The sequence below is a fragment of the Falco cherrug genome, chromosome 7, assembly GCF_023634085.1.
Source record: "Falco cherrug isolate bFalChe1 chromosome 7, bFalChe1.pri, whole genome shotgun sequence".
Classification (NCBI taxonomy): domain Eukaryota; kingdom Metazoa; phylum Chordata; class Aves; order Falconiformes; family Falconidae; genus Falco; species Falco cherrug.
In genome coordinates, this window is record NC_073703.1 from 36,521,284 (window position 1) to 36,535,118 (window position 13,835).

At 44.7% G+C, this 13,835-nt stretch overlaps 1 protein-coding gene across 12 annotated transcripts in view; it reads right to left on the reverse strand.

Moving 5' to 3' along the window:
- Positions 1-5,195: 5,195 nt before the first annotated feature.
- TRAF3 (TNF receptor associated factor 3) overlaps positions 5,196-13,835 on the reverse strand; it is a 71,272-nt gene continuing 62,632 nt past the window's right edge. For all 12 annotated transcript variants that reach the window (XM_055715500.1, XM_055715511.1, XM_055715510.1 and 9 more), the window contains one exon: positions 5,196-13,056. In XM_055715500.1, coding sequence (XP_055571475.1) covers positions 12,485-13,056 — 572 coding nt within the window. In that variant the 3' untranslated portion in view covers positions 5,196-12,484. The remainder of the gene's footprint in view (positions 13,057-13,835) is intronic.

Here is a 13,835-nt window from a genome sequence, read left to right on the forward strand (position 1 = left end):
GCGAGGATTTAAGAGTGCTGGAGGGGTAACAGGTCATCCCCGTCCCACCCATCATGTTCCCACTGCTTCCCAGCTTCCAGCTGGGCAGACCGCGAGAGAGTGGGGACCAGGGACCCATCACTACTAGGTAAAATCTTTGTCTTCCAAAACTTTAACCCATTTGGTGCCATTTCCCACCTCTGCTGCAAGCACAGGAGTGAGAAGAGCAGCAGGGCTCCTGCCCCAGGGTGCCCCAGCACAGCCCCAGGCGATGCACTGTGCCCTGCAAAGAAAGGCACATGGAGGTCCCCCTGCCTGGAGCTCTGTCCCTACCGGTGTCACAAGCATGGCCCATGAATTGCCAAGAGAAAAAGCTCCTGAGCAGCAGCTCTCAGCCTGGGTATCAGTGAAAATGCAGTCAGCACTTTCTGCACAGGGAGCTGAATGCCAAGAGATGTCCTCGAGGTGAAAGGCTCCTGCGCTCTCATTACCACTCACAAATCTCTCCCAGGGGACTCTCGGGGTGAATGCTGGCTGCAGTGAGATGTCCTGTGTTTAATGTGTGTGTGTGTGAATATAAATCATGGATACTCAGGAATAATAGCTTGGGAAAAGGACTGCAGTGTGCAGAGGGCAGCATGCATGCTTGTCTGTGGCCTCAGCATCCCTCGGCTGAGGTGGGGAGGAGGGAAGAAACAGCTCACAGGACCCTGTGCAGAGAGAAATGCGATGGCCCCTGAAACCTGGTATTTTGGTGGGGGTGGGGGTGCTTCACACCTTCATTTTTACTTTTTGTACCTGGCAGCTGCTGCTTTTCAGTGCTGCTCGTTTCAGCTGCTCAGCAGCTCTGGTCCCACCGAAGCTGATACTTGCTTGATTTTTAAGCGTGCCAGGATTCATCTGACAAGCAGATAAGGGCCTAAAATACCCAACCTATCCTGTATTCATCAAAAAGCCTGTGAAATCCTGGCTGTGGATGGACAGTCCCCACTCCCCCTGCTCTAGTGTTGGGGTAGGACAGAGCAGAGCAATTACAGAAATCCCAGCAAAACCTGTTACTGGGGACAGCTGCCCACTGCAGTGTTGCTGCTAGGACTGAGGTGACAGAATTAACCAGCCTGTGCTGTGGGTCTCTCCCCGGGGCCAGAGCATGCTCCTTTCCAACCCAGCTTTTGCCCCTGCTACTGCCCCAAGATGCTGCTGTGCCCCAGGACCAGGCTGGATGGGAGTGAGGTTTGGATCAGGTGTTACAGAAAAAGAGAAACAAAGACAAAAGGAAGCAGAAATCAGTCCCCAGAAACGAAAGCAGCTGCCTGAGTGCAGAGATCAGCATGTTCTACTCCTTGCCACCAGCCCGCCCTTCTGCTCCCCCAGCCTGCTCCCCCTGTGCTGGCTGCCGCAATACCCCTGGGAGGGTGAGCACATCGCTGACGCAGAGGGGGAAAACAGTGCACAGCGGATGCTTGACCTTCCCAGCACAGAGTTATAAACCGGTAGCAAAGCCAGAAACACCGTTCCCCTTAGCCAGCCAGCAAAGCCACCTCCTAAGCCCATGAGGGACACCCAGCACCTCTCTGAATTACCCTCTTGTACAACTGTGTCTCTTCTTACCACTTAGAACAGTTGTAGCCCACAAAACAAGGGATTTCTCCAGTGCAAGCCCCCAGCCCCAGTGCTTTGCAGCTGGAAAGTGCTGAGCATGAAGCGGTGACGTTTGTGAGCACCAGTCCCCAAGATGGCTGATCACTCCCAACACACACACGCTCCCTGCCGCCCTCCAAACAACCAAGCAGCAGTAGCACCGTCCCCAGAAAGTCATTAAGCACACGGAAAAATTATTCTGCCATAACTGTATTGTGCCCCACAGCCTCAAACAGACGGGAGTGGGCAGAGGCTTGCTGAAACCAGCCGCCTGCAAACCTGGTGGTGCCAAAGCCACCCTGCTGCAGGGGCAGGAGGCTGCTTCCAGGGCGCGCTGACCAGCCAGGCTGTGCCCAGGCACACGGTGTTTACTGGGCTTGCTGGCACTGCCGAAGGTTTGGACATGAAGCTAATCCTAAATAACTGTGGAGAAGTGCCCTGTCAGGTGGCAGCCCCTCCAGCTGTAACATCTCATGGCTGCCCTCAAAGCAGGCAGCCCCTAGCAGCGGTCAGAGGGAGCAGGGTAAAATCCCGCATGAGATTTCATTTTGTCTAAAACGATGTTAATCTCAGATGCAACAGCACAATCTATACTGCCACGGCTGATCCCTGGTAGCAGAGGAGCTGCGTGAGCTGCCAGGAGAGGCACAGCTCCACGGCAGGGCTGGTGGGGAGCCCAAGCTGAATACTCCATCAGCCCATGGAGCCCAGCCTCCCCCGGGGCTCCACGCCAATTCAGCAAAAGGAACTCGCCCAGCGCTTACGGGCTTCCAGCAGCTGCACAGTCACGTCCCCTAGGAGCAGCAAGGCAGGAGAAGTGGCCGGAGGGGATCGCACTTGATCTCAGAGCTATCTAGAAGCCGCTTGCCTTGCGGTCCGGAGCCGGAGCAAGAGGGCTTCCTGCCGAGGATGGCCGCAGGCAGCAGCTACAGAGCTGCACCAAGCCCGCATCTCAGGTCCTGAGCCCGCTCCCAGCCAGACACTTTAACCAGCCCACTTCATCCAGGCCCTGCACTTAGGTAAGATTTCTTTTTATCATCGGAGGACTGAATGCCACTTACACCACTACCTACCCCCAGGACACCTGCTAAAGGGGCAATGGCTGGGGACCGGCTCAGGGCTCAGCCACGTTCCCACTGGCTGAGGGCGCAGGGTGCACAGAGACAGATGCCATTTCTAGCAGCCAGGGCTGATCCAAACAATCTCCTCTGCGGGAGCGCCTGTGTCGGCGCAAAGCAACCATCGAGTCTCCATTTGCCTGCAAACAACTCCTGCCTCTAACAAGCACAGCGGTGCTGCCACAACACACGTTGCCACCCACTGCACCCCGAGCTGCAGCCAAACGCTGCTTCACCCCACGTGCCGCCCGCAGGGTGCGAGTCAGTCCCCCAGGGCCTCTTCAGTCTTTGCCAGCCCAGCTGGTGGGAATTCAGGTCCTATGGGACACACAAGAGCACACATCGGGGTCCAACGTTCACTACTGCCAGAGATCACCCCAAAGGAGCCGCGCGCTGGGTGGGCTCACCCTCTCCAGGTGCCACGTTTGCCTAGGGGGGCACGGGGGGGACACTGGGGTTATCATCTCTTTTGGCCTAACAAGGACGAGCCAGACACATTACTTGACGGTGGCAGCCACCAGGGCTCAACCCAGGCATGCGGGAAGGAACCACACAACTAACTCAGGGAAAACTGGCTTTGGGGAAGGATGGGGGAAGTCACCTCTTTCATCACTTGTTTTGACCACTGGCTATTTTCCCCTTCCTCAAACAATTCCAGGACTTGGTCCCACTGAAGCAGCCTATCCCAGAGAGCAGGAGATTGGTCCATCTGCAGAACCAAGAAGTCAAGAGGTTTTGAAAATCTTTCTCCTTCACAGACAGCAAGCAAACCCAAGGCTTGAAACGCGAGGCAACTTCAAAAAAATTTTAACAAACCCATAAAAATCCCCCCGCAATTCTTGCAAGAGATGGCCCAAGCGGCAGGTCCAGGCTCAGGCAACATCCATGTCTGCACAGCACCCTCTGTAGACCAGGATTGCTCCTCAGCCCACACCCCCCGGCTGCTCCGCTCCCCAGGGCCGGCACTGCTCCCGTCACCCCAGGTACCACCGGAGGACAGCATGCTGCAAAGCTGCCGGCTGCCATCTGCGGCCTGCTGCGAAGAAGAAATCTTTGAAGACTCATTCTTGCCGGGAAGAGCATCATGTATCGTTTCAATTAAGATCCATTGCTGGGGAGGCGGAGCAGAGAGGTGGAGAGAATCAGGGTTTGCCTTCACGTGTAAAGCAATTTGTTTCCTCTCCACCTCTCCTGCAGCACTATAATGACACAAGCGTCACGTCTGAGCAGCACCAAGCAAAAAAAAAAAAAAAAATTGGGAGGAGCAGCTCTGGGGATAGCAAAGGTTGCTCTTCCTTAAGAGGCCTCTGTTTGAAGGTAACCCGTTTCGTTAAGACAAGGAAGTTCACCGTCCTTTCACACTCCACAGCGAGGAGATACGAAGAGCTTTAGGCGGCACAGCCTCAAGCGGAGTAGGGGTGGGAAGTGTGATGAGCAGGGCAGGGGATGCCAGAGCATCCACATACCGGTGACTGCTCTCTGCAGCAGCTGGGAACATCTGCCTCAGCACATCCCGGATGGCACCTCTTAGCCATCCTTCCCTCTCACCGTGCCCACCTTCCTGTATTCGCCTTTTCTCTGGTGTCCCCATTTTGCCAAGAAAAGGCAGTCAGCCACCCAGCACTTCCAGATTACCTGCTGCAAACACCAGCATCAGCTGGCGAGGTCACACTCACATTTGGGTGCCAGCAGCCCAACGGTGGACTCTGCCAAGACACCACGGTCTTGCCTCTCAGCACGCGCAGGACATTCCTGCACTGCTAAACCCAGTATTACCCCTATAGTGACGTGAAAGAGGGGAAATGGGAATTTCAGTAAGGAAGGGGTGCAAGGAAAGAATAAACAGAAGGACAGACTGGTCAGGCATGCCTCACACCCACCTCTGGGGATCAGGGTTTCCATCACTAGGGCAGATCTGAAATGCGGCAGAAATACTGCTTCACTCACTTCAAAACAGGGTGCTGCTTTTACAGACTGCACTGTGGTCCATGATTTCAAACACACACCTGAAATGCATTTCTGAGTTGCGAAAAGTCATTAATGACACTGGAGAAGAAAAAAAAATAATAATCTACATCCTCAGACATTCAAGCCATACTCTCGTCTTTCCTCTCCCACACCTCTTTGGGAAAGTGGTGTACCAAAAGTACATGAAAAGCCATTTCAATTATTTCTACTCTATTTGCATAACGACTCCTGACACTGATGTTAGGACGAATACCATCACCTTGTTTATTCTAGCAGAGTTATCACATCGAAAATCGGACCGATAAAAGTTATGGCAAGTCTCCTGTGAAGAGGAAGGGATGTGCCACAATAAAGGTCTATCAGCCATGTAACTGTAAAGCACCGAACAGCCAACCTACCATGGGTTCAGAGAGGAGAAAGGATGCACCCTGGCCACCTGCAAGTCAACAGCTGCCATTCAAATTCAACACACCAGTTTTTTTTAAAAAATATGATTTCCTACTTAGATTTATTTTTTCTTTAATAACACAGTTTAGCATTTCAGAGTTTGGCATTCTACACTCTTACACACTGTCCTTGTTTATTAGCATTTGAACACAAAAAGACATAGCAAGACCTCCAAACACAAATAAATACAAAAACACAATATACAATAAACTGAAATACAACATATAATAATGCTATTGGGAAATTAAGACATGTTGCTAATTCCTTTTTCATATTATTATTTTAACAACATGGTTATTGCTGAGCAATAAATTATACATTTTAAAGTTGTTTTTCCCCCTAAAAGAAAAGGACGAGAACCACTGGTTACCAGATCACTTGCACTGTATCCTTACAGCTATTGATAATTAAGACAGGCAGAATATACACAATCAAATGAGGTTGGCCTTCTTTGGTCTTTGTTTTTGATCATAAAACTGAACACAAGTGTACCGTTCACTGAAGAGTATGAGATTAAAGAAATGGATACACAAGTTTCAAACACGTTAATTTGTACATTATTCTCGATCACTAATGTCTTTTCCATAGATATTTCTTACAGAATTTCTTGGAAACAAATGTCAGCTTTCGTTTTCCCGATTATTACGTTGTTCCATGCATCTTAAAGGTTATCCTACTTGTCTAAGAGAAATGGACCTACGTTTAGCCCATCATCTCCTAATGGGGTATTTTTCACAGCTCTCTAGTCACCACTAAATCATTGGAGTTTTATACCTTGTAGAAAAAATCCTGAACTTCCCCCTTTTTTTTTTTCTATAAAACTGAAAAATAATCTATAAACCAAACAACACTAAGAAAAACAAAACAGGTGGATCACATGATGCATCAGCAATGATGGAAGCTTGTACCTTCCCATTCCACAAGTACAAATTATACAACTCTCTGCCAGTGATGCAGGTCATAGTTGGAAGATGTGTCCTTTCAGGTGTGAGCTATATTCAAATCCAAAGCTCAGAACACTATGCAAGAAAATGACCTTTACGAATGATAATGCTGGTTTATCTCAGTAACCCTTAGACAGAGTCAAATTTTATCACTACGCATCGCACTGCCAGCAATGGAGCGTGTGAACACCGGCATTGCTAAGAAGTTAAAAAGTCCTTGCAGAACTGGCAACCAAATTAAAAGCTTAGTTCCAAAGGACCAAAAACACAAACACCACGTAGAGACAACAAACCCTTCCCTAAATGGGTAGGTTAGTAAGCCACAGAGTTGGGATCCAGATTTGAATTCCACATCAAGTCTGGGATGTTTGGGTCCAGGATTTTGGTTCAGGTGCTTCTCTGTGAAATTTAGAACTTATTTGAACCCTAAGGAACTAATCCTAACTTGGAGGGAAAAAAATCTAAACAAACACAGCCTAGTATCTACACTAAAGATCATGAAATGGAAGACAGAAGCTGCAGTCTTGACCACAAATTGGAAAAGAAATAGGAATAGTCAGATCCCTTACATGTTGTAGATCTCTACTCTTCTAAATCTTAAGAGGATGTCCCTGAATCAGCAGTCCAAAGTTTTCCACAACCGTCCCTATCTGGTGCTTCTCAAAGGCCTGGATTAAGAGGCAGGGAAGAACAACTAAGCCCTCCATATTTTGGTTTAAAGAAAAAAGGAAGAAAGCCCCGCAAGAAAGAAATGGTTGGTCACGCTACAGGCTGGTAGAACTAAGACGAAGCCACTTCACTTTAAAATTGTATACCCCCTCCTCAGTTAAGAGGAGCATCAAGTGAGACTTACTTTGTTGGGTGATTCTGAACAAACAGACCAGGACACGCATGTGCTGTGATTACTCACGCTGACACATCGTGCTGGCGTTCCACTCTGCAGGCTGTGCAAAGCACCGAGTAGTGAGCAACATCTGGGCTACCGTACACGTACAACCCCAAATCACGACAGCTTGTATGTTTAATACTAGCCCTTACTGTCCCGATGTGGGTCTTTTAAGGTACATCAAATCCTTTTTCAGTTCCTTTAAAGGACAAATGTATTAAATGAGTAAAACCTAGTCATTTGAAGATAACACTAGGAAAACTGGAACCCCTCATTCGGTCCCAGCTCTGGGAGATTCCTTTAATGACTCTGGGCAAGTCACATCTCATCCCTGGTTTCCTTTTTCCAGAAAAGCCAAACAGCACTTGCTCTAAGAGGAATATGTTTGCAGATGCAAAGTGCTTCCTACACTGTAAATAGCACTAAAAACTACTCTCAGACAGGCTGAATTCCCAAACCGATTGTTTTTATTGCAGTAACTATGATTTCTAGGTCAACCAGAATATAGAGGTATTGACTGAACACGACAGAAATTCCAGGAAGAGGTCCAGCTGCTTTTTATTATATTTTGTTCCCAAATTAAAGGAAAGAATTTGCCATCAACAACTTGCCCATCACTATGCTTGTTCAAAATAGCGGAACCTCCAAATTAGCAGAGTATGAGGAAGGACATGTGTCCTAGATGACATTCCAAGGTCTTCAGAAAGACTAAACAAACTGTTTGCTATATACAGGTCTTCAAACCTGGAATATGTGAATCCAAAGTTTGTCCTTAGCCAAGATCCTCCCTTAGCAGCAGCAAGTTCTATTTGCACCAATTGATCAAGTATAACTTGAAGGGTTTTGTTTCATCACTTCTACATAAAGACATTGCATATATATGTGCATGCATGTCTGTGTGTATATGTATGTACCTACACACGTATGAGTCATTTACAGAGCAAAACCTAAGAGATTAGTTATGCAACCCAAGAATTTTTCCCCCTCACCTATTTGTATATTTGCATAGTTAAATCGTATCAAGGCATCAATACTGCAGTCACATTTGTCACTCTTCTGTGGTGCAGGCAACTTTTCTTGTCACTCTACATGCTTCTCTGTCTCGGACCAAACAGCACCAGTGTTTTAAAAACAAAAGAAAACAACAGAAACCTTGCATTGTTGGTGAAACGCCTATCCCACATGATAGAATACAGATACAAATAGGTGATAGCTTTTAAACTCCACCTCAACAAGCCGCAATCATGGCAAGCTGAGAAACATGAACGATACAATCACAACCTACCATTCATGGGTTCAACACTTAAATTACAACTAACACAATCTCCATTACCTTCGCATTTGAGAAATTCACCAGGCACAGAAACAGGCACGTATCTTCAACTTTCCTTTTCCAAGTAGGAAAATCCATGGGAAAAGGAAGTAAACTGTATTTAATATTTATAAGAAAGCTAGCATGTTACCCACAACGCTTTTTCTGTCAAAATTATGCCATCCATCATCCCCTTTTCCCTATTGCACGTTCTCATTGTGAAGAACATTTACAGTACAAGGCTGAAAACAACATTGCATATTGTAAGTCAGCAGTTGAAGGTGTACCATGTAGACAGTAACTGAAACAAGACCCCTTTAATTAGATCAGAGAAGAAATGCAGACATGGTCATGCATCAGCATCACAGGTTGGTCTTTAAACACCCATATAGTTTCATCCTGTTTAGAATTCAAGTCTTACTTTCTAGGTAACAGATGCACTCATCCTGTGCTGAAGAGTGTACAAAAAGGGCAACATCCACATAGTCATACACTGGAATCTCCCTAGAGAAAACTGGAAACAGAAGAGGTTTGTACGTAACTTGAAGCGTCATCGTTAAGAAAGAATACCAGCAAGAGACTTCAGTTGTGTGCTGCTAAGAATTACTAAGCTGAGGAAAAAAAAGTTCCATTGAAGAAACTCTGTTCAAAGTAAAGCAAATACTCTGGGACCCCCTTGCAACAATGGCACACCACAGGAGTTAGCTGGGATTCAAGAGCGTATGTGGGGGCAGACTGCTGCCTCATGAATCACTTTAAACAGACAGACCCTAGAAAACTTTGGATATCTGGTCAGGAACATATAGAAAAAAGGATAAAGGGCATTTCAATGATGAGAAAAAAAAGTCAAATAATTTTAAGTGTTGAGTAAAGCACCAGGTATCTTTTCCTTTCAATTTAGAGAATATACAGTGGCCTTGTGTTCACAAAATGCTACATACTCCTTGCTGGAAAGCAGAGGAAACCGATTTTCTATGTACACAGTAAGAACTCTACAGAGATGGCCCGCGAGTTCTGCGGAGAAAGGGGTGTTACAGTCAAGGCTTTGGGTATTCCACAGCAGGCGGTGTCTACATTTGTGTAGCAAGATCCTGGATTTCACAGTAGGCAGGGTTGGCAAACTGGAAATTCTCTGGCAGCTTCATGTAGTTTTAAAAAATAAGTGCAGTAGGCCTCCATTTTATTAACTGTGATAAAAAGCATATATGCAAAAATATTTTTATATTGATAGCACATTACTGCATTATAAAAGCTGCCCAAGTGAAGCTGAAGATTCTGGCAGCTGGTGCTTTCGGCACTTGGGAGATGTGGAAAGCAGCATAGAGATCTGTGAAATACAACAGTGACTGATGTTTCTGCTACAGTGATCGGCATTAATATAGTTAGCAGTGTTCATATTTAAACTTCTCTATGAAGTTTCTGAGTCAATATCCCACTAAGAGGAGATATTCAGATCTCTTAAAGCTACTAGTTTAGGCTGTGTGCAGACTCAGGAAGACTTCCCTATTAGTTTACACTTTCTCATGTTTCAAAGTCCTTTTTCAATCACAAAGGCTGGAAACACTTTTTTCCTCCTTTTTTAAAGAGCCTGGATTTAGAAGCGCAATTCTGTCACAGGAGTTGGAAACTGTAGTCACAAATCTGCAGAATATGCTGGGCCCTGCTTATACTAGAAATCTCCTCCAAGTCCCAGATTGAAACAGGATATAAACTGTTTTGAGATGGCCAAACGGTTTCATATAAGTTTTCAAGACATGCAATAGCAATGGGAGGAGAGTCCTTTGGACATTTCCACTTGGGAATCCTGTTTTCAGTAAAATTCTGTGATGCACAAACACAAAAGCTCAGCTGCCTACATTCACAATTATTAAAATAACACAAGTTGAGCGAACCTTCGCCCAAAAGCATAAAGTGATGGGTTTGCTTATGCAGCCTGCATAAAACTGCAAGTGCCATATAACTATATCTAGAGATATAGATGCCGGTATATCTGTAGATACTTATCTCTTGTGCAGAACATCCTCCTTCTGTGCTAGAAATTAAATGCTAGCACATGCCTCCATATTTGAGCTTGCACCCGTTGACAGCTATGTACCATAAAGAGAGTACAGCACCTGGACAATGGAAGGCGAGAAAAGGAAGACAAGTTGCTGCTGACAGTTGTGACAGTCAGCAGCAGGCAGTATTCTAGCAGGTGCCTGGAAAACCCATGAAGACCACTTAGCATGCATTGTATATTCATAAATACTTCTTGCAGGCACTGTGTGTGAAGGCACAGCCAAAAAAGACAACGGCAAAGACGAGCTGAAATACAAAGGCATGAATTCAACTGCACCTTAGACAAAAATTGTGACTATGCCTCAAAAAGCAGAAAACTGATGCAACCTGACATTAAAGGCTGAGATGCAACGTTTTCTTTCAAGCCCACAAAGGCTAAAAACATAGGGGTGCAAGTCTGTTCTGCCTAAGAGGTTCTTGGATTTTAAAGTGCACCACAGTCAGACTATGTCTCTAGACTTGCTTGTCACAGGCTATTAAACAGAAGCAGATGAACACAGCAGGTTGCAATCAGCATGTTTCAGGGCTAGCAAATGCTTTCCACTGCAGTTCAGGCTGTTACAAGAAAGAAGCCCATGCATTCCCTGTTAGGATGCTAGTCTGCTATGAAAAGCTGTCACGAGCGTATACATTCACAGCCCCACAGAGTTCTCAGATCAGTCCGTTTCAAGTGATGCCACCCTACAACCACAGGCATTAGAGGAAAAAATGTCGCCTGCCTTCACAGTGGCCATGGAGACTGTCTAGTCCAAGCTCCATAGGAGCACTGAGCATAACGTTTTGGCACCTGAATAAGTTGGATTCCACCATGGCCAAGTCATAGAAGCTCCAGAAGCCAAAGAAAAGGGCTTTGGCTTCTATTTTGTACATCACAAGGTACCTAAGGGCTCTGAAGACAAGGCTAAACATTATGCCTGAAGTCCAATTAAACTACCATTTCAGATATCAGAATTAATCTGAATAAAAAAGCTATGGTTTATAAGCAGCACAGCACATCTAAGGCACATGTATGCATGCAAGCCACCATCACTGTATTAAGACATAGCTGACTTGTCCTTAAGAAGCAATGGCTGCTAGTACAGAACGAACATATAGGCTTTTTTTCAGCACTAATCCTCCTCCCCAATACTGAAAATACTATATACTGCTGACAGCATAATGTGCAACATATATAGCTTGATTGGAAAGCATGGGGCAGAACTTTAAAAAATGTACAGGATTCCGTTTAGAACTCCAAAGTTCAACAAATGCCCTATTTTAGGGTGAAAACAATTATAAATCTGATAATGATGCACAGCATCCATGAGTGATTTTTCCTTAATTTTGAAATAGTGTCATTAACTACGACATATATTGTAGGTTTACATTTCTAAAGAGAAATAACAGAATTGAATAGTTTTTTTTTCTATCACAAGTGATAACCAGTGTTTGATATCTTCTATTTTTCTTCCAAGAAATATCAGTCTATCAACAGTTTTAAAATAAAATGTTTTCTGTAACAATAGAACTTTAAATAAAAATATGATTTTGATTCAGATACTTTTGAGAAGACATGGAAACTTTTCCAAGATCTTCTGACAAAGTAATTATTAAAACAGAGACCAGATGAGGCCTTAAAAAGACAATATACTATATTTCAGACAAGATTGCACCTCAGTTTTTCAAATAATATCATAATTGCAACATTACTTCATCATTTCTTCTTTTAACATGCTGACAATTTCCAGCTAGCCCACGTGTGAAGTTTTTTTGTTTTTGTATTCTAGCTTAAAGAAAGAAAAGTCAGTAATTTATTCAGCACATACTGTATATGTCTTTTCACCTCCAATTGACTAGAGCATTAATAAGTTAAAAAAAAAAAATCCTCTCTGACCATAATCATTATCCTCAGGAGGGATAAGTGATTCTTCAGAGCTTAAGTGTTGCTAGTTCTATTAAAAAATATACCATGGTATGATTTCTTAATGTGTTGCTACTTTCGCAGTTGGACCCTATGCAGTTATGCCTTCAAACTCTTCCATCTGTTCCACAAGGTGGTTCTGTGAGCTTTAGGACCTCTGACTGAAGACAAACTGATATAAAAACCCCAAACGGAGTTGTCTTCTGTTTAATCCGCCTCCCCTATTGTATGTCAGGGGTCTGGTAGATCCGATGTATCCACTATGACTTTAATAAAAATAGTATCATCTTTAATATACGTTCCATTCTCTAGAACAGTTTGAGCCACAAAGACTGGGCAGCCGGATGCAATGTTCATTTCTCCAGTTGGCTTCTTGAAACTGCTGCTGTTGGGATCTGGCTTGAAAGCATCTCCTAAGTGGCGTCGAGACGGTCCCTGATCCATTAGCATGAGAGTCACTTTCTGTTTAAATGGCCAAGGAAGCAATGCATCGTATTCTCCACGCATTATGACAAAAAACAGCGACAAGTGCGTCCCTTTTCCCATGCCATCTCCATTAAGGTAAACCCTGGCACACATCTTGTAGCCAAAGTATCCAGTATAAAAGGGTTGGCTGTACAAGGACAGAGTCTTCCCCATAACTGCCTCTTGCTTCCGACGTTTATAATCTCGAATTTTCCAAATTAATACTCCGTTGTAACTGGCAGTTTCTAAAACTTGGAATCGGAGGTCCATGTCAGCCAGCCGAATATCATGAACACTCAGCATCTGATCATGTCTGCTCAGCTGTGTCTCTAGCAGGCCTGTTAGAAAACAGGAAGGACAGGGGTGAGAAAAGCTTATTTTTCTAAAGACTGTAAAAATCATTCGTAATGTTCCTACTGCATAAGAAAACTCTCCTCCTCAAGAGCCAAAGCACATTCGGCCACTAATGAAGCAATTTCCACAGACAACAGTTTGCCAGCTAGTATCTAGGGATTTCTAAAAACGTGGGTGTTAATCACGCATACAGTAAAAGTCGAATATTCAAGTCATCTAACATAAATTTTGCCTAAACTAAGCAATCTGACTACAGAGGCTTCAATTTTTTCAGAGCAGACTTGGTAGCATTATCTGTAGATTCCTATTAACAGTGAAGAACTTGGAAGTGGTCACACATCCTGCATAAACCCCCTGAAATTCAGAAGCATGACTGTTCTTCTCAGGCACTACTTGTCTCAGAAGTGTAGTGCTGTTACCATGTCTAATGTTCATCACAAAAGAACAGAAAAATCAAGCTTAGCTCTGTATTATATGATCACTTAGTTTGGCGGGAAGGCTGTTTTTAATGTCCCCTTTTCCTCATGTGAAAATGTTACTCGTCTTTGCACACTGGCAAAACTGGCCGACATACAATACCAAGAAGCAGATGAATTTGTATGGCGAGTTTGCTTTATATAGATTTATTTACATGTTAAGTTCTTTGTCCTAATCATTTAAACACTTACATGTGATCTACACTACTTGCTAAATCTCCAGTTCCACTTTATTCAGCAAGCATGACAATAACCTTATTCTCAAGCAGATCCCACAGTTTTCTTTG